General features: G+C 37.7%; 1 protein-coding gene across 6 annotated transcripts; it reads left to right on the forward strand.

The window, feature by feature from the left end:
• Positions 1–552: 552 nt before the first annotated feature.
• MIS18BP1 (MIS18 binding protein 1) lies at positions 553–25,969 on the forward strand. Of its 6 annotated transcripts, none has more exons than XM_058163145.1 (17): positions 553–733; positions 2,330–2,902; positions 3,984–4,109; positions 5,194–5,609; positions 6,799–6,890; positions 8,614–8,744; positions 9,281–9,371; positions 10,913–11,055; positions 12,359–12,525; positions 15,180–15,288; positions 19,053–19,944; positions 20,286–20,452; positions 20,986–21,125; positions 22,016–22,161; positions 22,577–22,661; positions 23,315–23,372; positions 25,369–25,969. In XM_058163145.1, exons 2-17 carry the CDS (start codon positions 2,341–2,343, stop codon positions 25,458–25,460), a joined length of 3,417 nt encoding a protein of 1,138 aa, XP_058019128.1. In that variant the 5' UTR covers positions 553–733; positions 2,330–2,340; the 3' UTR covers positions 25,461–25,969. The 6 variants fall into 6 exon arrangements, with proteins under 6 accessions (XP_058019128.1, XP_058019127.1, XP_058019126.1 ...); XM_058163144.1 differs by having other exon boundaries at positions 554–683; XM_058163143.1 differs by lacking the exon at positions 553–733 and adding an exon at positions 765–1,650.
• The last annotated feature ends 1,402 nt before the right edge of the window (positions 25,970–27,371 follow it).

The raw sequence follows: 27,371 nt of genomic DNA on the forward strand, positions 1-27,371 counted from the left end.
CAACTCCCAGAATTCCCCAGCCAGATTTGCTGATTAAGGAATTCTGGGAGTTGAAGTCCACCAGGCTTGCCAAGGTTGGAGACCCCTGAACTAAGGGATAACTAACGAACTATACATAGGTCTCAACTAACTGGATGCAGAAAATATAACATTGGTGGGGATTACAGGCTCGCCGCCGCTCCGGCTGCTGTTCATTTATTTGGTTATTGCGACGAGGCGCTGTATTCTTATTCTTAAAAAAAAAAAAAGGTTCGCCCCCGACTTCATTCTAAAGGAACTGCCCTTCGCTTGGCAGTTTTTGCCAGCCTCCAAAATGTCCCCCCAAGCTACGCGACGCCGCAGCTTGAGGATGTCCGCGAGCCTTCCGCGCTGGTCGGGCCAATCAGCGGCAGGGAGGGCGGTCCGCGAGGAATTCGAACCGCGTGGCGGTTGACGTCCGCGCTTGCGAGCTGACGGACGGCTGAACGAAAGAACGAACGAACGAACGGACGGACGGAGGGAGGGAGGGACGGAGGGAGAGAAGGTAGGGGGTGGGGGGGGGAGAAATGGCTACTCGGTGAGGGAGCGGGCTTTGTGAATGGGAGAAGATTTTGCTTGCACTCCAACGAAAGCGGTGCCCCTCCCCCCCGAGCTCTAGATGTGAACGCTACTATTTCCATTAGGAATTGGCGGGAAATCCTCTGGTGGGTTCTTTTTAAAAATTGTTATTTTTTTTTATTTCCTCCTGGTTAAGGTAAGGAATCGAAGCCTCTATAAGTCTGCAGGGCACCAGGTTGGGGGTGGTTGCCCCGGGGATTTTAGGGCAGCCCCCTGAAAAGTAGGACCCTCTCTGCCTGGACTTGTCTCGGTTAGATTTGGGAGCGTTTCCATCTGTCACGTGGAGATCAGGCTGCCCAGCTACATGACAGGGATATTCATCATCATCATCATCCTTCTTTTAGCTGTTATCCACCCACTGTAGGATGAAGGCCTCTTCTGCATGTTTCCAACCCATCCGGTCCTGGGCTTTCCTTTGCCAATTGAGCCCACGATACTTGCTGATGTCGTGGATCCATCTTGTTTTTGGTCTCGTTGGTGGATGCTTATGTTGAGACTCTAGAAAGTGTGCAGAGAAGAGCAGCGAAGATGATTAGGGGACTGGTTGCGGAAATTGGGTATGTCTAGTTTCATGAAAAGAAGGACCAGAGGAAACGTGATAGCAGTGTTCCAATATTTGAGGGGCTGCCACAGAGAGGAGGGAAGTCAAGCTATTTTCCAAAGCACCTGAAGTCCAGACAAAGAGTGATGGATGGAAACTGATCAAGGAAGAGAAGCAACCTAAAAATGAGAAATTTCCTGACAGTAAGAACAATCAACCAATGGAACAGCTTGCCTTCATCACTGGAAACTTTCAAGAAGAGACTGGATATGTCAGAAATGGTGTAGGATATGTTTGGGTGGGGAGTTGGATTAGATGACCTACAAGGACCCTTCCAACTGTTATTCTGTTCTGATGCTTTTTATCAAGTGGGATCCATTCTATGACTGCCTTGGTCCACCTGCCATCACTGGTTCTTCCTATGTGACCAGTCCATTTCCATTTCCATTTTTTTACTCTTTTGATGGCAATAATTTGGGCTTGCTAAAGTGCCTGATGAATTGTTTATGCTGGTAAAGTACAAATATTTGTTACTTTTCTTGAATTTTGCAATTAGTATTCTTTACATCATGGGTATCCACCTTTTTGGCTTGGGTGGGCTGCATTGAGTGAAGGGGAGGTTTTTTGGACTACATATAAAATATATAATATAATTGTATATAATATAATTGTAAATGTATATAAAAGTTTACAATCTTGTGAGGCCACATTACTAGCTCTCCATGGGCCTCATGTTGGACATGCCAGCGTTACATCATGCATTATATATTCAACACTCCTATGGACTGATTGCTGAGTCTCATCATTCTGGTGCAATTTCTATGATGCAATAGCCTTATAATATGAAAAAGAAAATGTCCTTTAATATTTTATAACTAAATTTTCAAAATTGCACTAGGGATTTAAATCGTATATAGTGTTAGATATAGTGTCACTATATGGTATTATTATACTGTATCATTTATAATTTAAGTATTAAATAATTTAAGGAATTTAGATGTATTTAGCATGGGGTATCACAGAGATTGTTTTTGTTTATAACCTTTTAAAGTAAAAATGTAAAGGAATACAGTTTGTATTTGCAGATAAAAGACATTTTTTTTACTTAAAACATAATAAAGATTTTGTTTTTGCAGATGCTGTACTTTTTGAAGATGGAAGATTTTAACATGTCTTTTTTTTCTTTAACAGGAAAGAAAAAAATGTCATTGAAAGGAGTTCCTTTACATAATATCCCTGGTGGTACACCTTTAAAGGATTTTGTAAAATTCCAGATGAATTGTATTTTGGATTCAGCTAAAATTCCTCCTTCAATGGTTCATACTTGCCAAAATGTTTGCTCGGGCCAAGGGGCTAATGTTTTCCAGTCCACTTTAATGTCTGGCGGTATGCATAGACAAGAATTCTTTGACCTCAGTGAAATAAAATCACCATCTGAAGGAATCCTGGGAATGATTTCTTCATGTCAAAAAACTAAGCCACTGACAAGGAGTGCTGTTCAAAAACGTAAAGCTTGTGAGCCAGTATCCCTTGAATCTCCAGCAAAAATCTTCTTAAGAATGAAACAAAAAGCAGCTCTTATCAAAGAAAAAAACAAGCCTCCAGAAGCTAAGTTGTTGGACCCAAAGTGTACCATAGATTATATTCTTACTCCTGAAAAGCAACCTGCCTTTCTACAAAGATCAGAAAAAATACCTATAGTTGAAGATAAACAAAAGACAAAGCTGGATGAGGATTTTCTTGAAGAATCCAATGTAAAAACAGGTTGGTTATATAATTTCTTCCAAATTTCTTCTAGTATCATACTTAGATGTTTGAGCTACAATTACAAAAATAACTCTAGGGCTTCTATCCAGCAGTGACAGAAATTGGACAACCTACTCCCTGCCTTATTCTTTAGACTTGCCTTCAGGATTGATTGATTGATTGATTGATTGAATTTATATGCCACTCATCTCACTGTTCGGGGTGATTCTGGGTGGCTAACAATATAGTAAGAAATAGAAATGAAAAAACCATTATAAACATAAAAACAAATTAAAATTACAAAAGGTTACATACAGAGTAAAAAATAATGAGTTTACAGCAGAGCAAAGGTGGTGCCTTCTCTGGTCACTGCATCAGCCACTTCCAACATATAGCTTCTCCATCAGGGCCCGACACCAACTGGCAGAGCAAGATGTTAAGGCTCTTCCTAAAGGTTACAAGGGTAGAGGTTGATCTCCCCTCCAGTGGCAAGATGTTCCAGATGGGCCATGGCAGAAAAGGCTTCTCTAGACTTCTAGACTCTAGATGCATAAATGAATTCCCACTAGCTGAAATTCCTTGACTGATGGGGTCTGTGCTCCTTGCCAAAACAAGTGGGTGGGTCAATCCCATTGGAACAAATTGGCTCCTCGGATACCTTGGACCCATTCCGTAAAGGGTTTTAAAGGGGATGACCAATATTTTTGAATAAGCTGTCCTTCCCATTTCATCTATTGTCTATTGCTTTTTTCTCCAACTTTCTCTTATTGTCTTGTTCACTTTTATATGCATAAATCATGCATGAAGTTGCTTTAAACCACACTTGAATCATTGCTTCCCAGCACCACTTCTTGAGAATAGCAACCAAGAAAGAGTGATGAGGAAATAACCATATAATTAATTAATTGTCAAATTATGTATTGGGAACATCTGAGAACTTGCAGAAGCACATCTGAACTTCCTCAGTGATAACACTTGTCTGTTACATTAGTTGTATTGTATTTTGCCATGCAAATACTAAATTCCATGTTTTCTAAAATGTTATTTTTCAATCTACCAGGTATTGAAAACTATTTATCAGTGGGTTTTGTCATTTCAGTTTCAGTGACAGATTTTACTGAAGTGAACAAAAATATATATAGTATAAGTCCATCATTTCCGGAATCGCCCAACAAGTTCTTCTCCCGTGTAAAACAGAGGTTGCAGAAAGACTGGTTGCAGAAAGGTAATAATTTTTTTAGGTGATGAGAAGTTTTGCATATATTTTTGTCTTGAAATTCTGTCTTTAATTTTTCTACCTGCAAACTTGTGGTTATTTTATAATTTTCTTGTAAAAGATGGAATTTTCTGTTTCTAATAACTAAACATAGCAAACTGGCAAATAATTTGTAGTTGCTTTTATTCATATACTCATCATTTGCCTTTAGTTTTTTTCAAACCTTTGCCCCATAGTATTCTGGTTCTGATTTTTAACTTATTTCATTTCGATATTTTTAACATTAAATGTTTTAATGTTTTGTTCCCCTTTTTATGTTTGTAAGCCACCCAGAGTTGCTTGTCAGTGAGATAGGTGGCATATAAATAGATTAAATAAGTAAGTAAACAGAAATAGTCATCAAATAGCATGTGCACCATTCAGCAAGTTCTTCGTTATTCACACACACACACACACACATTAATACACACACAATAGCTAGCTAGCTATCTCATCATCACCATTTTATTAAAACTTACATAAGTAAAAGATAAATGTAAAGAAAAATTAGGAAGAAGAAAATAGTTAAAGAAACAAAACAGTAAGCAACTTGCAGTTTTTATAAAGATTATAAACAAACTCATTATCATTCCTTCCTCTTGATATTGCAGAAATCTCTTCAACCCCTTGTTTAATTGTTTTTCAAATTCACTTTGCTTTTTTCTATTTTCAGTAAAATGTCCATAAAAACTACTTGCTTTGTCCTTTACCAAATAGCTTGGTTTTGCCATTTCTGTCATCTTTACAATCCATTCCACAATTCTGGGAGCTTCAGTATGCCTCCATCTTTGTGCACATAATAATTATGTTGCAGTTACCATGTATAAAATTAGTCTTCCATCAGACTATTCTAGTTGGCTATCCATAAATCTTGTAATGTTCTGTCTTTTTTCTTGTTATTGAGAAGAAGTTATTGTCTAAGAAGTTAGCATGACTGAGGAAAAAAATGATTTAGGCATAACAACTCATCCTGAAACAATAGTTATCAAGAGAATATTTCCTGTAGGAGATGTTTCACTGCATTAAATTTAAAATGTCTCTCCTTTACCTACAGCAAAGCAACCTTTAATCACATCCTGCCCAACAAAAAACTTTAATTATTTTAATGAAGAATACCTAAGTACTACTGTTAGCCAGAAAGAGAAGATTATTGTGGAACCTGCTGAATTGGCCAGTGAGACTTTTACAATAATATCTAATCCTGTGATTGTGAGTAATGATCATGTTAAATCTAAAGAATTCTTAAAGGAAAGAGCATCTGGAAAACTTCTTCAAGAAAAAGCAGTGGTGACTCCATCCAAAAATATATATGGCCAAAAAGCAGGAGAAAATTTATGTGTTTCGCCACAAAAACCTTCTCAACACCTGTGTGATATAATTTTTGCTACTCCAAAAGCCCATATACCAAGGAAACGACAGCCTGTTACCAAGGTGCTGTTGGATGAACCTGACACAGGCACAAATGAAAAGGTAGAATCTTTTATTTTATTTTATCCATCCTGGCTGGCTGGAAAAACAATGCACACCAACTATAGTCAATCACAATTAAACATAACTGAAGGGGGTACCGCAACTGTCTTTTCTTGTGTTACAATTTTTTTTCCTACTACATCAGAATGGGTAATCAGTATGGATCATAAGTAGTTCACCAGGATATTTTCTGTTAGCTATTTCATTGAAAAATGCAAACGAGTAGACTTGCACAAAGTTTCAGGTTCTGTTTCAAAAAGTATTTTTGAATATTGAAGCAAATGAAGCAACTGTTTTGCTATTCTAAAATAGCTGCTTTTCTTAGCATCACCTGGCAGCTGTGGACAAAGATTACATTCTCAGCCCTAATTGCAGCTTAACTTAATTTAACTTAGCTTATCATTTCTTTTCATATTGCTCTTTTAAATGATATATTTTGAAGAGCTGTAAATCTGGAAAAAAACTCTCTTTAAATAATTACGTTTTTTAAAAAATCCTAGAAACTACTAGCATTTTATTTACATTTATTTATTTATATTTTTTATTAATAAGACTGCCCATCTCCCTAAAAGAGGCAAGTCCATTTGTTTATACCACTGTGAAGACCAGAGATCGAATAAATGATCCAGAGACATGCTGTGCGCCTACAATTTTATTTTAAAAAATAACATCTTTTTTTTTAAAAAACTTGTTTTAAATTTCTGTAATAAAATAATGGAATTTCCATTTCTCTCAAAAGCTCAGAATAATTTCAGAAATTTTTAGAATTTCAAAAAAATATAAATCTATAAACTTCAGGATTTTCCTGGATTGTTCCTACTTTGGGATTGTTTATAATACTAACAAGATACATAAACAGGCACCCATAGCGTTGTGCATTTCATTCTCTACAAATATTTCTTTGAATGGTATAACTTATATATGACAAGAAGGGTACATTACCACACTAGCTATGGAAGTTCTTTTCTTCATAAATTCAGAAAAAAATACATTTAAATTTAGGTTCAAATCTTAAAGCATTGCACAGTTTGAATTTAAGTAGTGATCACAAATATAAGGAAGAAGTATGAATCTGAGAATGTCATTGAACATTATATGTATATATAACGGTATACATTATATGATTTTGCAGTCGAGTGCAAACCAATAATTATGGCAAAAAAAATATTCCTTATTTTTTCTAATTTAGTTCTCAAAGGAAAAAGAGATTATATGTATGAGTGAATGGGGAATCCGAGTGATCAATGACAATACTGCTGTGTGTCTGGAAGGAATACGGAGGCAAGTTACTGCTTTTCAGTTTTGTTCAAATATGTCTATGTAGTTTTTAATCACTGTCATGGATGGTCCTTGCATTAGTCTTGTATTGAATTAGTATTAGTATTGAATTATTTTATTGGATTTATTTCCATAAGATTGAAGTTTATCTCTGAGGAGCGTAGGGCAATTTAAAAGAAAAAAATATAAATACAGACAATCTCTCAAACAAAAAACAAAGGAAAGCAAAATAAGCAAACTTAAATGGAGCAGTTGTTATGCCATAAATTTAGCAGGGGACAGCTTTGTAAGAATGAAAACTTGAGTTTGGATTGATTCCTTGATCCTATTTCCCAGGTAATGCAGGTAGTCCTCCTGTTACGAATATAATGGAGCCTGCCCATTCCATTCGTAACCTAGGATTCATGAGAGTGAATCTCACACCTTGAACAAGATCACTCCCTCCTGTTGCTCACGCATTCGCTAATCGAATGTGAGGCTCATTAAGTGCACATGAGGTATTTTGGGATGGGGAAGGCCATGGTGGGGAGCTATTGATGGAACAGGCCACCTGTCTAAGACCATCCAAGGCCTCCCCGACACACTGAAATACCTCATGCTCCCCACAATTGCTTCTCCCTCCAACCTGTTGCACTGGGTTACTTACCATACGAAGAGCCAGCAAGCAGTCTCATCTCCAGCCTCTCAGCCACGTGCGCTTCTCTACAGCTCTGTTTAGGCCTCCGGAGACCTCCCCCGGCACGTCTGCCCCTCAAGCTCCATTTCAGCCTGCAACATGCCGGGTGAGGTCTCCGGAGGCCTGAACAGAGCATCAGAGGAATGGAAAGCTCCAAAAGCTCCATTTCGGCCTGCAACGTGCTGGGGGAAGCCGGAGGCCTGAATGGAGGGGCGGATGCGCTCCTCCGAACTGCCATTTTGGCCGGCAACGTGCAGGACGAATGTTGCAGACCCTCTGCAGTTGTTCATAAGAGCAAACAACTGCGCTGGTGCTGCAAGATTCGTTATTTCGGGACTTGTTTGTAAACGCTAGGGCGCGCTTATCACATAACTGAATGTTCGCTAAGGGAACTCTCGTAACCGGGGGTACCTGTACTGTGGATGACAATTATCTCCTCTCCCATGTTTTTTTTTTTTAATCTTGATATCCAACTCCTCACTCACTCTCTTCCTTTGCAACCTACACTTTGTAAAACTAAAAAACATGGGGCTTAGGGACTGAATTGTAGTAACTTTTGCTGGGCATTGTAATGTAAATGATTGATTGACTTTGATTCTTAACTAAATTCCCTCATGTATTTCTTTTGTTTTCAGTCTATGTTTCTGTTTAATCTTGAATGCATAATGTGGCTTACAATTTAAATTCCCAAGAGTTAATTGAATATATTCTACATATTACCTACATCTTGAATAGACTTGTGTATTTATCAAAATTTATTCTTTCTAATCCATCTTGTAACAGTTAAATAGAACAATTAACAAATGCTTTAAGTACTTTATAACAAATTCAAAAAATGCCTGCAAATATTTCTTCATAAGGAAAATACTTGACAAGTCTGTCTTATCTACATAGTAAGAAATACAATTCACACTATAAAACGTATACATTGGGAAATGGGAGAAAGAAATTATAATGGGCTCACATTACTTTTTGAGTTGGGATCCTAAGGAAGTATAATGGTGAGATGAATTATTTTCCAATTTTGATACTATGTCCTTTTTATTTTAGAGATATGGGTAATATCTGCTGGCATAGCAATGTAATTGTAGAACGCATTGCACACAATCAAGTCAAAACCTTGACAGGAAATATCTACATGTTAGAAGGGCGTATTAATGAAGTTAACATGAAGAAAGAAGGTAAGAGAAAAGGAAAACCAGGGAAGACAATATCTTTAATATATCTATTACTACATTTGCTTAATGTGACTGTAAAATGATGATGGATGATCATGAAAGGGATCACTTTGCCATTCTAATTTACACTGGGTACAGAAATCTGTACTCTTCATTTTACTTATGCATTTTGTCCCATATGATCTAAGCTACTTTTCATGTTTATATGCACCCTCCTCTCAAAATACTCTTTTTCAATTTAACTTAATGCTGATTGTATGATAGCATCAGCTTGAGTAGAGTCTTAGATGTCATAATTTCTACAATGCATAACTCCTCTATAGAAGTTTCCAAGATAACATTTGCATAAAAATAAAGCATTACAAAAAGAGAGAGGGGGTATAATACAGAGTTAAGGTATTTAGGAATCTCCCTAAAATTCTGTAATCCTGTAAGATTATCCCTGTTTTGATCTCCTCCAAAGGTTTGAAAAATGGGTATAAGAAGCACCCTTCTAAAACGTAACAACTGTCCAAAGGCTATACCTTTGTTTCAAACAGGAATACCACCTACATTCATAAAGAAGTTTGGGACAGGAATCCCAAGAAATTGGAAAATGCTTGTTGATGATTTGCTTTGTTATATGAAAAGGTCAGTGTCACTGAAAATGTTTATGTTTTTGAGTCGTGATAGCTGTGATTGTTGGTAAGAATTTTTCAATCTTTAAAATATTTAAGAAAAACTTTGTAAAATGTTTACAACATTTATTTATATTGTATATTTAGTATGTAGGAGCACGATGTTAGGGTGCTGGATTGAAGGTTAGCAAGCCTACATTTGAAACCCAAGTGCTGGGATGGGGTGAGCTCCTGACCTTCACTCCAGCTTTTGCCAGAGATATGAAAGGAGCCCCCAACTGGGTGTCCCTTGGGCAATAGTGGTACCACCGGCTAATCCTTTCAACCTAGAAGTGCTTCAGTGCTTCTGACACCAGTGCAATGCAATTTAGTCTCTGACCTCAGGTAGTTTGTACTAATTTTATCCTCCTGAGTAAATTTCTAGAGTATTTCTACTGACAGTTCCTCAAATTGCAGTCAATAATGCCTCAATGGAAATACTGGTTATCCATTTCTCTTTGAAATAAGAGCAAAATAAGCCACCTTATACTTTTTTTTTCCTTTTGCCTTTCCTCTATTTTTTCTGTATTCACCAGTTTTATTTTTTTTTTCTTAGATGTGAATTATTTTACTGTTGGATAGAATTCTTCCCTAAAAGTTAAGTTTTTTAAAAAAAGAAGATTCCACTTAAGTTTATATCCTGGTTTTGCAGCCAAAAGTTTGGAAAACTCCTGTCTTCTCTAGCTACTTTAGGCAGAGACCTAGGAAACAAAGATGTTTATAGAGAGATGGATGAAAGCAGGTCTTGGGGTTATGAAATTGTCATTTTCTATTGAAGACAGCCTTCTAGAACAATTGGGCTTCTGGATAGGCATCTCAGGTTTCACGTAATTCCATGATGGTAAACCTATGGCATGCGTGCCATAGGTGGCACGCCTAGCCATATCAGTGGGCACTGATATCAGCCATATCAGTGGGCACACAAAGTCAGCTTTGGCGCGCATGTGCACGCTGGCCAACTGATTTTAGGGTCTTCTGGACCCACCAGAAGTAGAGAAACGGGCTGTTTCCTGCCTCCAGAGGACCTCCGGGGGGTGGGGGTGGGGAAGGCCGTTTTTGCTCTCCCCAGATTCCTAGAGTGGCCCTGGAGGCTGGGGACAGCAAAAAAACGGGCCTTCCAGTCCCACCGAAAGTTGGCAAATGGGCCGTTTTTGGCCTCCTGGGTGGGGGGAGGCTGTTTTTTGCTCTGGAGCCAGGTGAGAGAAAAACAGGCCTACCGGACCATCACGTGCCAGGAGTGGGGGGAGGGTTGTATGTGCAGGGGCGGGGTGCATAGAATTATGGGTGTGGGCATGCGCGTGCAAACCCACCCCACCCCCCGCTGGCACGCAATGGCAAAAAGATTAGCCATCACTGACCTAATTCCTTGTTTCTGATCTAAACAAACTTTCAGAAAAGAGCTGCTGCAGCAGCATAATTACTGCTACCAGTGTTTAAACAATTTAAAGAAAATATGAAATCTGCTTAAAAGATTGAAATAATTAATGCTACTTATGCAAATCTTTAAATCTTTAGGAAAGAAGAGAGAGCATTTCCTATAAGTGGTAATAGTGAAAAAATAAATGAATGTTCAGAAGAACTACCACAAAATATTGAGAAAAAATCTAAAACGAAAAACACAACTTATGTATTACCTCTGCAAAATGATAAAATACATGGTATGCATGTTATTTTCTTTGTTTGGGGAAGATTTTCGTCTTTTCAAAAAATATTGTTGTATTTTTGATGTTCCTAACCCTAGTAATTTCCTATGAAATTTGCTTTTGTTCACAATGGGAAACAGTAATAAAAATTGTGCACTTACAATCAGATTTTGGGCCTGACGACTATGCAGGGTGAAGTGAGAATAATGCTGGCATAGCTGTATGAGGGAACTTTACCTAAATGAGATGGTAGCAACCAGTGATCTTTGTAGCATGTGTCTTTCTTTCTCTTCCTCAGTCACGTTTGCTTAGTAACCATTTAACTTCAAATTTAACAGACTGGTTGCTAAATGAGGAAAGTCTTTATTAGCCCAATTAATCCACTATCTCTATTAATACTATGCTCCATATACAATGATGAGAATGTATTCCATGGGTTGTGAAATAGCTACTGGGTTTGCCCAAAAATAAGACCTAACTTGATTTTACATGTGTGCCTAATAATAAGCCCTACCCCCAAAATAAGCCTAGTTAAGACTCCGCCTACTTCGTCCCACCATCTGGTTGTACGAGGTGGGGCGAGACGCATGTGTAAAAATCAAGCTGGGGTGGGGGGGTGGAGCTGCCCAATGTGTCCCGCACCTGCTTACCTTAGGACAGCTTCTCATGCCCAGACACCTGCTGTAGAGATGCTCAACTTCTGTGGCTGCTTGTGGCCATATACCACGTGGCACATTGCGCCAGTGCCGCCACTCACATGCACAATGGGGTGACATGCCATATGGCCTACCTCGAGTGGCAGCATTGGTGCAGTGAGCCACATGGCATCTGGCCGCAAGTGGTTGCAAGAAGTTGGGCAGCAGCGCGACAGGTGTCGGGGTGTGGCAGGCCTGGCTGCAGTGGTTCTAAGGTAGGACATCTCCTGAAAATAAGACCTGGTGCTTATTTTTGGGCCCAAAAGAAAATAAGACCGAATCTTCCTTTTGGGGAAACACGGTATATCTAGATTAACCTAATGTTCAAATGCAAGTAAGTTATATGGCAGGAAACAGCCTTTCATATTAAACGTTTAAAAAAGCCCCCCAAAATATTTCCATTACCAATAACTGTTGCTTCTATAGATTCCGGTTATCTTACGCTAATAAAAGTTGATTAAGAGAATTAAATGCTCAGTAGGGCTACTTCATCTTTTTCTTGGATCATTTATGAAGGTGCTTCTAATTTTATGTTTACATTTACAGTCGATTTACCTTGTTACACAGGCAGAAATTTGTTGTTGCTGAAGAATATTTTTGCACGTGTTTGTTTTCCTTAATAGGTATGCAGCTGAAAACAACTGATTTGCAGAATGACAGTGAGAGAAGTTTCACCCGTAGTGGGCGATGTATTAAGCCACCCATGCAGTACTGGTGTGGGGAACGGATACATCGAGATCAGGCATTAAATATCACTATAAACAAAGGAGGCGCCAACTACTTATCACCTGTAAGATTTATTTTTTCTCACTATATATAAATTATTATTCTGGTGTGATGATAGAGATAGAAATTTTAAGAAGGTGCTTGTAGATATTTTGGATTCCTACAAGTTGAGAGTATTATGGATTGAAAAATCCACTGTGTTTACAATTTAACTTGGAAATGATTTTACTTCCCTGAGCCTAAAAGAATAATCTATTAAGTAATCTGAAGGTGTCAACTGGACTTGGTTGTTTTTTTTCCTCTATAATGTTTTGCTTCTCATCCAAGAAGCTTCTTCAGTTCTGACTAAACTGAATGGAATGGAGGGGGGAATGGACTGATTTATATTCTTTGCAGTCATCTGATTGATAGCGCACTCTGAAAGTTCTCATTAGCGCACTGAGAGTCCTTGAGGTCACTTGGGGATTTATCTGTATCCTCAGGGTCACTTGAATCAGAGTGCAAAAGAGTATGGAATCTTCTTGGGACTGTTGAAAGGACAGTATTGCAGACAGGAGGTAAGGTAAAGGTAAAGGTTCCCCTCGCACATATGTGCTAGTCATTCTCGACTCTAGGGGGTGATGTTCATCTCCGTTTCAAAGCCGAAGAGCCAGCGCTGTCCAAAGACGTCTCTTTGGTCATGTGGCTGGCATGACTAAATGCCAAAGGGGCATGGAAGGTGGTCCCTATTTTTCTACTTGCATTTTTTATGTGCTTTTGAACTGCTAGGTTGGCAGAAGCTGGGACAAGTAATGGGAGCTCACCCCATTACGCAGCACTAGGAATTCAAACTGCTGGACTGCTGACCTTTCGATCGACAAACTCAGCGTCTTAGCCACTGAGCCACCGCATCCCTTAAGACAGGAGATAGGTGGTGTTATATTCCCCCCCCCCTCTGTTGAGAGAGGGCTGCTCAATTTTAAGATAGATGGCCTCTGACCCCTCTTTCAAACCAGCGGGCCTCTCTGTTTCCCATTGTGAACTTTGCTGTCTTCAAAAGAGTGACCTTTGTCTTTCAAATGCAGATGAACTGCTGAATCTTGTCATAAATGCATACATACTAGGATAGCAACATTCAGAACATATTATGTTAGTTGTGTCTCAATTGTACATTTGGTTTCAGATTTTCTAGTTTAGAAATGCTGGATTTTGGACAATAATGAAGTTTTGGTTCATTATTGTTTTTAACTAAACCACAATTCTTTCCTAGTTTGCTGCTCCTACTTGGCTCCAGAAGGCTGAACCATTCTTGCATGACATCAGATAACCTAAATATTTCAGAGTTATTATCTATAATAGAGATGATTTGGGTTTCAAACATTTGCTGATACTTTTGAAATCTGATTCTTCTGAGAAATGTTCTAATTCTGTTAAAAAAAATAGTGCTGGAATATTCCTGATGCATACAAAGGAAAGTTTTGACTTGAAACATTTTGAGCACTTCTCTCTGTAGACATTAAGAGTCATCAGGAACAGTTTTGCAGTAGTGGTCCAACATTTATAGCATGTTTTTCTCAGTAAATTTGGGGAGGATGGATTGGAATTTTAAAGAGAAAAAAAAACATTGCTAAGTTGCTAATTCTACTGAAATGTTTTAAAGAATTTATAACGTCTGGTGTTGTTTTTTATGTTATTTTTCATGCTAATTTCAGTAATCTCTGAAATTGTTATTTTGAACTCTTATATTAAAGTAAAGTATATTACTTTAAAGTAACAACTGTTACCTGAAAGATACTCTATATTCAAATAAAAAAATCTACAGTGCATAAGGCTTGAACTTTAAATGAATGGAGAGTGTAACTTCAAATCCTTAAATCATAAAGCTGGAAAAGACCATTTATGTATTTTATTTATTTATTATTTAAATTTCTATACCGCCCTTCTCCCGAAGGACTCAGGGCGGTTTACAGCCAAAATAAAACAATCAATATAAAAGTTAAAACCAATTTAAAAGCAAAAAATTCAAAGTTGGCTAGACCATTTAAAACCAATAAAAACCTCATTTAAAACCATTAAAAACCATTAGGCCAGTCCTGTGCGATGAAACAGAAATGTTTTCAGCTCACGTCGAAAGGTCCGGAGATCATTTAAACCATTGACCCTAATCTCCTAAATTCAAGAAATCAAAACAAAATTTATGCTTGAAGACATCCAGTGAAGGGAAGACCAATAGTTTAGAAAAATTTAGAAAAATCCAAAGTGTTACATTAGGGAGTTGGTATAACAGTCAGTTAGAAAATGTGTTCCTGTAGGAATTTACTTTATAGGATAAGACAGGGGTCTGCAGCCTGTTTTCCAAACAGGAAAACTGGTGGGCGAGCACATGCAAAACCATCCCCTCTCCCCACCATGCCTCCTCAGGTCTGGAAAAGCGGGAAAGTTGGGGAACGCTCTTATACTGTAAATGGTTGTGGCCATTTAAGTAAAAAAACCTCAGGTAGTTGAAGAATGCCTGTCTATAATTACCCAATTGTCTTTTCTCTAGGCTAAATCTTTACTTGCAAGACAACTTTTATGCCCTGATAATCCTCATTGCATTTCTTGCAATCTATTCCAATTTGTCTCAATCCTTTTGAAAGTATAGTATTAAAATTAATACAGTCCTGAAGGTGGAATTTAACTAGTACAGGATGAAATTGCATTTTTGAAATTATGCTTGCTTATATTTTGTTCCTCAAGACAATAAGCAGTACACCCCCTGTGAAGAGGCAGACTATCAAATTTCCAAAGAAAAATGGCGAGAACCTTTTGAAAGATCATAAAGAAGTGCCTTTGAACCAAGCAAAAGGTAGAGAATATTTTATTTTATTTTATTGAAATTATTGATTCAAAAATTCTAATGCTGAACAGGTTTTCCCACCTTTACTTGATGGTGACTAATGGGCTTAACCCATGTCAAAAGCGCTATTAGGTTGCAAAATATTTTTCTTTAGGTCAGGTAAGTACATGATCAGAAAGATCAATAGATGGGTAGGAACTGTGTGTATTAGTCTTTATTTTTTACTTATTTTATCACATTTTAAAATTGCCTTCCTCCCTCGCAGGGACTCGGAGGCAGTGTATAATAAAATATTTAAATATTTATAGATGGCAACTTTGCCCTTTCAATTTTATAAGGCATGACTTGTACTTTTTCAGGTATATATTACAACAAAGTTAGGATAATTTACAATATTAATGTTGCATGAGCTGCTCTTGTTTGGATTAAATGAAAGAAATGTCCCAAAATTTTTCTCCTCTTCTCCCTTTCTGCTCTAAAACAAAAATCAGTTGGATTACCAGGATTCAGGTAGTATAAAATTATTTTTGCCCTTCCTTTCTCTTCAAAAGAGCCCCAATCATTGTATCAATAAAAATTAGACAGTTAAATTAATGTAAAGTAAAACATTCATTCATTGTAGCCACTGTAGGACGAAAGCCTCTTCTGTATGTTTCCAACCAATATGGTCTTGAGCTTTTCTTTGCCCCACAATACTTGCTGATGTCATCGATCCATCTTGTTTTAGGTCTCTTTTGTGGATGCTTTTTATCAAGGGGGATCCATTCTGTGTCTGCCTTGGTCCACCTGCCATCGGTTCTTCTTGCTATGTGACCAGCCCATTTCCATTTCAGTTCTTTTACTTTCTTGATGATACTTTTGTTTGTTCTGTAATCCATGCGCGGGTCTTTCTATCTTGTCTTGTGATGCCGAGCATGAATCTTTCCATGGCTCTTTGCACCACTTGTAGCTTTTGTATCGATTGTGAGGTTAGTGTCCTTGTTTCACTGGTATATATTAGAGCAGGTGGCACTCACTGATTGAAAACTTTTCAGGCATGGGGGGAGGTTGTTCTTGAAACTTATGCTTAGGAAAATTATGCTTAAGGACAGGGATATTGTAATCCATCAGTTTCTCTAGAAATGATTTATTTTGAGAAGGTAGTTGCAAAATACTGTACTTGCAACTTGATGTCTAATGCAAATATATAAGTTTGGGGTTTTGTGTCATAATACGTTAATCTAGCTGTCCCTGCTCAATTTCTGGTCACGAGTGTATTAGCCAGTTCCAGTCATAGACAGGTAGTTCTCAACTTAAAATTGAGCCCAAGATTTCGGTTATTAAGTCAGACATTTGTTAAGTAAGTTTTGCCCCGTTTTATGGCCTTTCTTGCCACAAGTGAATTTAAGTGAATCTGGCTCCCCCATTGACTTTGCTTGTCAGCAGGTTGCAGTGGTAATCTCATGACCTTGGGACACAGCAGTGGTCACAAAACTAATTGAAAACGTCTTTTCTTCAGTATTAGGGGGAGGTTCTTGAAAATTATGTTTAACTTACCAAATGCCTGTCAACCACATTTAACATGCCATTCCATCTCCTGTTTTTGTATCACCTTCTATTGAGATCCATTGGCCATAAAAAGTAAAACAAAAACATTAAACAGAGTATTAAAACTGAGAGCCAAACTATATCAAAAAAACTGTAAGAAGATGGTCCATAGGAAAATTTCTAAGATAGGATGAATAATCTGTAATTGTTCTGGTAATGCTGAATTCTTAATACCCAGCTAATGTGGATAATGATAGGAGATGATGTTAACCAATGGTAACCAGTAGAACACAGATTCCCAGCTCTATAGAATGTTTAGCTACTTTTATCAGTGTGGCCCAAATTGCAGATCTATCCTCTTTCAGAAGGACATTATTGTTTCAAGGGAATTGTGGAGAATTCATCTTCCCCAGATCCATCTGCTGTAGTACTTAGTAATACAGCAGGCTTCAGCAAACTGGGATTGGAAATGCAGTCCCCACAGTCTGCAGTTCTTTTGATGATGTGTCGACTCTTCATAGTTTTAAGTGTAAGCTATTGCATTTGGATGGCCAGAGTTATGCAGAGATATGGTTTATCCCGTCTTCTGTCTTCCCAAACTGGCTACACTAATCTTGGTGTGGTATTAAATTAACCTTTCTCCTTGTACTGTACCTTGTATTCAATTCAAATTCTTGATCTAAAAAGTCATCTCCTCTGATCATGGTCTGTCCCAACAATTCTGTATATCAATTTGTGCACACACTGGATTTGATGCTCTGTTTGGATTGATTTGATGATCCAAAAGTGAGGAGCCCTGCATGTTAGGATGGATTACCCCATGGTCGTCGTCGTCATCATCATCATCATCATCATCATCATTATTATTATTATTATTATTATTTCAACTTTTATACCGCCCTTCTCCCGAAGGACTCAGGGTGGTTTACAGCCAAGTAAAAAACAACAATACAAAAGTTAAGAACAATTAAAAAAAACTAATTTTAAATTGGCCGAAATTGTAAAAATTTGCTAAATCTCATTAAAAACTGATTAAAACTATTTAAAAAACTATTAGGCTAATCCTGCTCGATGAAATAAAAGAGTCTTCAGCTCACGCCAGAAGGTTTGGAGGTCAGAGAGTTGGCGCAACGTTGGAGGTAGTTCGTTCCAGAGGGCTGGGGCCCCCACAGAGAAGGCCCTCCCCCTGGGGATCACCAGCCGACATTGTCTGGCTGATGGCACCCTGAGGAGACCCTCTCTATGGGAACGCACTGGTTGATGGGAGGCCGCCGGTGGCAGCAGGCGGTCCCGTAAGTATCCCGGTCCTGAGCCATGGTGCAAGCCACAACAAAATATGGTTAAAATGATCCGGGCCTGGTAACTTATGAGTAAAGGGTTCAAAACGGATGATAACTGACATTAAACCAAGACAAAGCAGTGATGCTGTTGGTAAATAAGAAAGTAGACTCAGAGATTGAAATTATCATTTTGGATAGAGCTGCACTGCCTTGAAACATCATTGTTCAGAGTTTGGGTATACTCTATGATCCTGAGCACTTACCGGAGATGGTTGTGATGAGAAGGGTTTCCATACATTTACACATTACATGCCTATGCAATCCTTATTGTACCAGGCACATTTCACTAGTTTTCTATATCTTGGTGATAATGATATGACTATACAAAAGCCTCCCTGTGGGCTGTGCTTGTAAATTGTCTGGAAGGTGCAGATGATGTTAAATAGGATGATTTGGCTGCTAAACAATGAAAGATATAGGGATTATTTACCTGTATTGAAAATATATGCAGTGGTTGCACAATTTGAACTGTTGGGGCTTAAAGAAAAGATTGCCCTCATTTTACAAATCTGTCTCAATCCTGTTTTCGGTCCATCAGGGGTGGCTGTTTTGAAAATGCCCCCTTTGTTTAATGTCCTCCCCTCTTTCTGGCATGTAAGAGGATTTTCTAATGTCCCAATAGTAAGGAACACATTCCCTTGGAACTGATTTTTCCTCCCTCTGTTAGTATCGTTAAAAGACACACATCTTTTGTTATGCTTTTAATGGTTAATTTTAGTGCAAAAATTTGTATTGCTTTTTATTTTTAAAATGTTACATTTTGCTTTTGCTGTTTAAATCCTGTCAGCTGCCTTGAATACTTGCAGAATAGAAATGTGAAGAAGAAATTAATTCTATTAACAAATTATAATTTCATTGATTTAGAACCTAAGCTAACTTTTATTTTCGAAACTAATTTTTACCTAGGAAAAGTTAATATGAAACCTGAGAATATAACCAGGAAAACCAAATTTAAATTGAAGCAACAGTCACCTTATTTCAACCTTATTTCAGACACTGAAGAAAATGACTCTGAATTAATTAAAGATATTTGCAAGAAGACAACCACAGTTATGCTGACACCTCTGAAAAAGAAAATAATGCAAGAAAAACAGTACTCCAACAGGAGGTCCAGAAATGAGCAAAATGTGACTAAGGAGTGTGGAAACATTACTTGCTATGAAAGAAACTTGGCTGATGTAGAATTAGACACTTTTAACTGCCCATTAAATTTGTTGAAACAACACCAACAAATTGAGAAAGTTGTGGAAAGTGTTCCTTGCACAGATGAAGATGAATCTAGTGAAGAGATCCCATGTATTAAAAGGAAAACAAAGCCTTCTTTCAAAAGAGGAACATTCAACAAGGAGTGTAATAATATACAAGGACCATCATGTGAGCAAAAAAGTACAGAGAATTGCGTAGCACCTTCTCAAAGCAGAAGGAGCACAAATTGTTCTTACTTTGTCCAGGAGGACATGCTGGAAGAACTAAGTAACAAGAGTTCTTCTCCTGACTTGGCTACCAGTTTTGAGTTAGAGAAAAGGAATAGACAAAAGTCACAGAAGTGGTTCAACAGAGCCAGAAAGAATGCTCTTGCATCAGAGACCGAAAGTGAAAACAGCCTAGAGGAATTTCCTGTGAAAGAAATTGAGATAAAAATACCTACCAAGAGAACCAATGGTTACATTTCAACTAGTCCAAAGCCCTTGCCTAGGACTAGAAAGCCATACAACCAGAGCAAGTTAGGGAATGATGAGGAGTCTCTTCCAGACACTAATGAAAACTGGACTGAAGAAGAATTGGAAAAGTTGTACAGGCAAGTAGGGATGGTCGGACCATAATTTTACCTTATGTTGTAAGATGCTGTCTGTAAAGCTGTGACTTGCAGAGCTCTTCTAATGCAAGGATAACAATATCTGATTCCATATTAGTCAACAGAATGATCTGAAAGCTTTATTTTTCTAATCCCCTACCTAATCCTGCAAATGATTTTCCTCCTATACAATCCACAACTTTTTTTTTTTTGGCAAATTCCTGATCGTTTTTTCTTCTCTCTTCTATCTCCCCTTTTAGATTCTATATAGTGTCTAACTTTCATATCATCGCCACCAAAGTTATAACATAATGTGCTTCACCAAATCCTTCATATTTTTATAGGGCAGTGGCATCTTTTCCCAAACACAAAAGTGGTTTCTGGATGGATGTGGCAAAGACTCTGAGAACACGATCTGCTGAAGAATGCCAACAAAAATACATGGCAGAGCAGAAAGGGAAGAAACGTGCCCCAAAGAAGACTACCAAGCCTGGACAAAAGGCAGAAAGAGGTACAAGTCCTGACCTCTTCCCTGTCTTCTTCCATCCAAAGCCAGACATGTGTCAGGATTCCCTTTCTGGGAGCATGGAAGGGTGAGAGTCTGGGTAGACTTTCAGCAAAAGCATAGCACTTCCCTTATTTGTTTAGGGGTGCACTTGAATTTTGCAAAATTAGGCAAGCTCTTTTCTGTTTTAAGATGAATAAAGGTTAATTTTGAATCTGTACCTGAGAATATTGGGAGAAATTTTCAGAATTTTGGGCAGAGATACTCAGGTAATAATAGATTGCTTATGTGTATGTTCACTTGTTGAAAAAGGTGGCTATGTACAAATTAATTCTGTCTAATTCTGTTTGATGAAGCTGTTTGTATATGGTGTTGTTTAAACACAGTTAGTGTAGGGAGTGAACAAAATTCCAATCTAAAAATTCAGATTAATGAAAATAACAAGTTTTTTTTTAAATGGCTTCTAATGTTTGTCTACAATTTCCATCCTCTTGCAAAAAAAGAATTTCCATGTTAGTTTGTATTATTCTTGCTGGTAGATAGGGGGACACAACAGCCATTGGCAAAGGTGGGAACCCTGAAAAGGAAACAACAGATGCGGAACTTCCTCGAACAGATGCCCAAGGATAACCACGATGACATCTTTGCTTCCACACCTTTCCAAAATAGGAACACAAAAGTAAATATCACATCGGTTGTTTATATTAGAATATTTCTACCAGGATTCCATCAGACAAGATGCTAGAAATGTTCAAAACAAGATGGAAAGTTGTTTTCTTTTTCCTGGGCTTGGATGGTGTGAAATAAATTTTCTTGATTTTGTGCTTCTCTTCAGAAATACATTCATAGATCTTGAGATTAGTCCAAAAAATATATATCTCTACAACAGACATTCCCTAAAATATCTGGTATTCATTGAGATTCTAGCTATTGCAGAGAGTTGTAAATACACTGTTAGTTGTGGGTAGCTAGTAGAAGAAAGTACAAAAGAAAGAAAATATAAAAAAATTATACCCACCCTATTATCTTACTCTGCTTTTTTAAGTGTTATTTATACGTGAACCATTCTCTGGAATTCAGTCCATCTGTAGCAGCAAACTGTTGGTCCTTTGAGAGATTTTTTAAAAATTTAAAAGAATTTAAGTTTTTTTAAAAATAGCTTTTTACTTTATTAGTATAGACTTATTACATTAGGTATCTGCCTTTTCCGTTTGCTAATCATTTACTCAACTTTCTATCTGCTTCTGGGCCTTTTCCCCTTAAAAATCTTCACAACCTCAAAACTCTATAACAGCTTTACATTCATTACCCTACCTACAATATATGATTCATCCTGTTAGTAAGGCCCACTTCATCTATTGAAACTATGTTACTTTCACCTAACTAACTAAAAATTCTACCATCACTTTAATTATGGATCATTTATAATAAATCCATCATTTTCTAATGGGGGGGAATGAAATGGAATGCAGGCAACATGAGAAAGATGCTCTTGGATGGGGATAATATTATAGTAAACTTACAGCAAACACCTTCTCTTTCTGGGGATAACCAAGATATGATCTGTAGTTGCCACAGTTCTGCGTGGCCCCAGAGGAAGATGTTTTCCAGTTGAAAGACAGACATCCCATTACACCTGCTTCAGCTATTTTCCCCTGGGTGAAGACACCCCAATGTGACCATGTCAGCCCTGGCATGCTGGAATCTCTTGAGAGGTAGGTACTCTGGATAGATTCTATTTATTATTTTGAAAGGCAAAAGTATCTGCCTCTTTATGAGCAGAACTCATTTTAGGTCCACTGAGGTCACGGCTGACAAGTGTGCAGAATTTACACATAAATATACTGTTCCAACAATAAAAATAGGACTGAGTCAAGCAAGAGGGATGTTGGCTTATGTGGGCATTTGAGCATTCTGGAATATGCTGTTTTGGAGTAGGGAGGCAAGTGCAGGGAGAGAAATGCTGAAAAGGATAGTGAGCATCTTACTTGAGAGGGTGGTAAGAATAAGCAGCGAGTGCTGCTACAGCCTGACAATAAGCAAAGTAGTTCTTGCTTCTTGGGAGTGAGTGAGTAAGTGAGACACATTCACATATACATAGTCGCCAATTAAATTGTTTTTTTATTTTAGGGAAAGCTGTGAAAAACAGGTCTTCCACATGCAAAATAATATCAAAGGCAAGGGACGCACATGGCTGAATGTAAAGAAGAAAGCGGTAATGCCTTTCCTTCATTTATCACATATGAAAACAAATTAGATTCCTGCATCTTTTAAAAAAATAATTCATGTGTTTTCCTTATCTCCCTGAGGGGGATCTAAATCTATTCATAGGACCTGATTATTTTCTCAGTAACAATATATTTCCCCCCCTGAATAAATAAAAATATTTATCACATCCACTCCAGAAGCAGCTTTATTAACAGGTAAAAATGGGAAATGGACCCCCCCCCAAAAAAAATAGAGACCTGAAGTGGTTAGGACCAAGAGAACAACTAAGTTCCTTAATGAACCTCCTCAGAGGACCTTTGAGGTTCTGAGATATATTGAACCACAAATGGCCTTGTTCTAAAGGACAATTCATAAAGCCATTTTCCAGTAATCTGTTATTTTCTATTTAGTCACAGCCTTGAAAAAATAATTCTTGGCTGGTTACCTACTGACCAACCTAATCTAGAAACTTTTAACATCTCCTTCCTCTGCCTGCATATAAAACGTAGCATGGCAGAATCAGAGTTGGATCATAAAATGCCTGTTCCGTGGTTTTATTGATTCTAAACTGCAGTTCTTAGCTGGCTTGTTTGTTTTGCCATGAAGCTTTTCTACAAGCTCTTTGCTTGTGGAAAGTAATGTATCTTTTGTTTCCATCAGGCTGTGACTGTGTTCACTAGTCCCCTATCTCGAAGAACAAATGTCTTTAATTTTGAAGGTAGGCCTGTTTCACTTGCTTTATATGACATTGTCAGGATTTAGGATTAGATTTGGGAGTCCCAGTATGGTACCATCAATGCAGTTAGTCCTCGATTTAGTTATTCATTTAGTGACTGTTCAATATTATAATGGAAAAAAGTGGCTTACAACTGGTCCTTGCACTTACAACTGTCACAACATACCCAGGGTCACTCAATATTGGTTGCTTGGCATCCTGAGTCATGTGATCGTTGTTTGTGACCTTCCCAGGCAGCTTCCAACAAGCAAAATCAATGAGGAAAAAGCCAGATTCATGCAACAACTACATGATTCGCTTAACGTCTGTGTGATTTATCTAACAACCTTGGCAAAAAAGTTGAAATTGATTGTGGCTCACTTTAACAACGGATCACTCCTTGCTTAGCAATGGACAGACAGGTCCCAATTCTGTATGGTTGCCACTGTGCCCTGAGTTCTTTAAAAAAAGAATTTTAAATAATGTAACAAAGTTGGAAATCTGCAGACTGCAAAATAAAGGGTATGTCATTAATAAATATTTTATGAATAGGCAAACATCCTATTTGTAATTTGTGTTCAACATTCAAAATGTTTCTGACAGTCCAAAAAGGATTGGAAGGATCTGACAGTCCAAGAAGGAGGATCTATGGGTTGGATAATCACAAGAGCTTTCTCATTATCATTGCCAAATGAAGGAAAGGATGTTCTTGGCCTTGTATATAGTAGAGCCGCGATGGTGCAGTGGTTAAAATGCAGTACTGCAGACTACTTCTGCTGCCTGCCAGCTGCCTCCAGTTTGGCAGATCAAATCTTACCAGGCTCCAGGTTGACTCAGCCTTCCATCCTTCTGAGGTTGGTAAAATGAAGACCCAGATTGTTTGGGACAATATGCTGACTCTGTAAACCGCTTTCAGAGGGCTGTAAAAGCACTGTGATAAGTCTAAGTGCTATTGCTATTCCTCCTGTGGAAGGTTTCAGAGAAATTTCTGTGCACAATATGAATGTGAGGGTAGTACAGGTAGTCCTTGACTCATGACCTCAGTTAAGCTCAACATTTCTGTTGCTAAGCGAGACATTTGTTAAGTGAATTTTGGGCTATTTTACAATTTTTCTTGCCACAGTTATTAAATAAATCACTGCAGTTGTTAAGAGTAGCACGGTTGTTAAGTGAATCTGGCTTCCCGTTTGACTTTGCTTGACAAAAGGTGATCACATGAGCTCAGGACTGCAGCAGTCATAAATGAGTCGGTTGCCAAGTGTTTGACTTTGATTGTGTGACCATGGTCAAGTATGAAAAACGGTCATCAGTCACTTTTTTCAGTGCTATCGTAACTAACGGTGCTAAACAAACTTTTGTAAGATGAGGACTACCTGTGTCAAAGGGCTGGAAATAGTCTACAAAGGAAGCCATCTGTTACATATATGAGCGACATTGCAGTATGCAGTAATGAATACGGCATGTTTCAGGATTTGTAATTTTGAAAGTATTTTCTTCCATTCATTTGCAAACCTTAACATGAAGCCAGCAGACAAAGCAGCTCATGAAGTTTAGTGACTGCAGAGTTAAGAATTAGTTCCAGATTTAGGCACCCAATTTTGCTACCTGTATTTTCTCCGAGTATATTTCCCAGGGTGGGAAATCTCAATTTTAAATGCAGATATTCAGAAATTGAAATCCATAATTAGGATCGCTTGATTGCCCCACACCAATTACAGAGGTAATCTGCTCTTGTGGACATTAAAGTAATTTCTGTATAATTGTTAAAAGGTAAATTAATCAGTCCTGACTCCTGGGATTGTGAAAATCTATGCATATGGTTTGCCATAGTCTCTTTTTAACTTGGTTGGTTTGGTGTGGGTTTTCATGCAGTATAAAATTTCTCTCCAAGATCAGTGGAGCTTTTCATGTTGGCTACAAGATTGTACCTGAGGATGGTATTATATGGGACCGTTTTGGATACTATCATCCTTGGGGTTTTTTCCTTACCTTGCTATAGATGCAGCAACTTCTGCTGGAGTGAGGAATCTCTTTGAAGTGGAACAAGGAATGCAGTCTGATGAAGAGGATGATATGTATTTTTCAACATAGCCACCTGATCAAGCCTCCAACTCCATAGCTACGGATGTTTTTAATGAACAGCAAAGAGTTGAGTTTTGATTCCAGCCTGTTTTGAGTTGAATTAAGTGGCTCCACAGTTCTGTACTCTCAAGTTTTCAGAATAGAGAAAAATCTACTACACACACTTAGCTTTCTTTTTTAGAAGATGTGATGCAGAGATTATGTAAAGAGGTAGCTGTGGTAATTACCTTTTTAATGGAAGTAAAATAATGTTTTTAGAAGTTACTTGTACGATAAATGTCAACAGTATTGTTTGTAATAGCAAACAATCTCTATTTTCTGTTCCAACAGCAGTGCTGACAAATTTTTGTATTAAACTTACTTGCTTAGTACCTTTTAAATGTTTTTGATACCTTTTTAATTTGGCAATTACAGTATAACTGGATATGTAATATATAACTGAAACATGTATTAGTCCACTCTATGGTTAGTTAATGTCTGGTATGTTGTATGAACCAAGACCAATGAGTTCAATAAATCTGGAATAATACATTATGTAAACAAAGCTACTCTATCAATCTGTAAACTAGTAGTATTACATTCTTAACAATTTAGAGAAGAGGAAAATAGTAGAATAACTATTTTAAAAATAAGTTTTATTTTTATTTTATTTTAAAAATAAGGTTTTCTGAAATTCTGCCTTTTCTAAGTCAATAATATTCATTACATATTTTATAACACACTGATAACACCCTAATCAGCAACTGCATACATAATACAATTTTTAAAAAACACTTCAAAAAACTACTATATAGTACAAATAACAGTGAGCCGTTGTCACTGCAGGCAATGGACAGGGAAGAGGGAAAATAATAGAAGAATCAATTCTCTCATTAAACTTTCTCGTGGTAGGCCTATTGAAAATAATTTTACTGTACTATATTTATGAATATTACTGCTGAAAATCATAGTACACTTAACACCTGTGGCTCTCATAGGAGTTATTTCAAGTGCATAAATAACTTCTCATATGGTAAAGAAAAACTTTCAGTGATAAAGTAGGACGAATGTTTTGTTACCAGGCTAGGTAACATCTTCAGCAGAGTTTAGGGATGTCAGTGTTCTTCTGTTAATTAAGGCTTCAGGTGTGGGTGTGTCAAATATTCTGATGGGTCAGCTGTATGTAAATCTTATCACAAGACTCACTGATGACTCACAGCTGACCCATCACAAGACCCTCAGTTGACACACCCACACCTGAAGCTCTTATAAACAGAACACTGACATCCCTTAAACTCTGCTAAAGAGCCTGGTAATGAAATGTTCGGGAACCAATGCACAAGCTCGAAGAATGAACCTTCATCCTCATTTTGGGTTTGTGATCATAAGTTGAGGACTACCTGTAATTACACTGGCAGCATCGAGGATCCTGTCTCTCATCAGGTTCAACAGGACCAAACTGTTCTCAAATAATCAGGTAAGCCGCTCCACAGGCATCTCTAATGGACCTTCTGCTCATTTGGACTCTTCCTGAGAATAGGTCTATTATCCTCTGATTTTCACAGAGTGAAATCTTGAATGCACAAAATCTTTTAAAGAATGCATTAAGTAACCCTACATATTTGCTTACATTCCCAAACCTACAGATGTATACTTTTAAGAGCTTTAAAGGAATGTCCTTTATCACTTTTGGAGCAAGTTCTGGCTGAGCTAGCAATATTTACTATTAATGGCTGTAACAGTTCACTGACCCAGTAATTACAGATTGCTTCTAAGCAGTTTTTACAGTAAAATCTCTCAATAATGTTTTTTAAAAACCTAACGGATAGAAAAACACAAGTTAGAAGCAGCTTTCTCTACAGTACATAGACCAGATGCACAGTCCAATTTATTTCTACTTATTGAGAAAATTGCTTGTGGTTTCCTAATTTCTTTGTTCTA

Source organism: Ahaetulla prasina, chromosome 1, assembly GCF_028640845.1.
Source record: "Ahaetulla prasina isolate Xishuangbanna chromosome 1, ASM2864084v1, whole genome shotgun sequence".
NCBI lineage: Eukaryota > Metazoa > Chordata > Lepidosauria > Squamata > Colubridae > Ahaetulla > Ahaetulla prasina.

Bases quoted from the DNA above. Each gene is read 5' to 3' on its own strand.
- MIS18BP1 (XM_058163145.1), top strand. From the start codon at position 2,341: ATGTCATTGAAAGGAGTTCCTTTACATAATATCCCTGGTGGTACACCT. The intron at 22,162-22,576 runs GTAGGTACTCTG...TTTTTATTTTAG, and splicing joins ATGCTGGAATCTCTTGAGAG to GGAAAGCTGTGAAAAACAGG. The intron at 22,662-23,314 runs GTAATGCCTTTC...TGTTTCCATCAG, and splicing joins TGAATGTAAAGAAGAAAGCG to GCTGTGACTGTGTTCACTAG.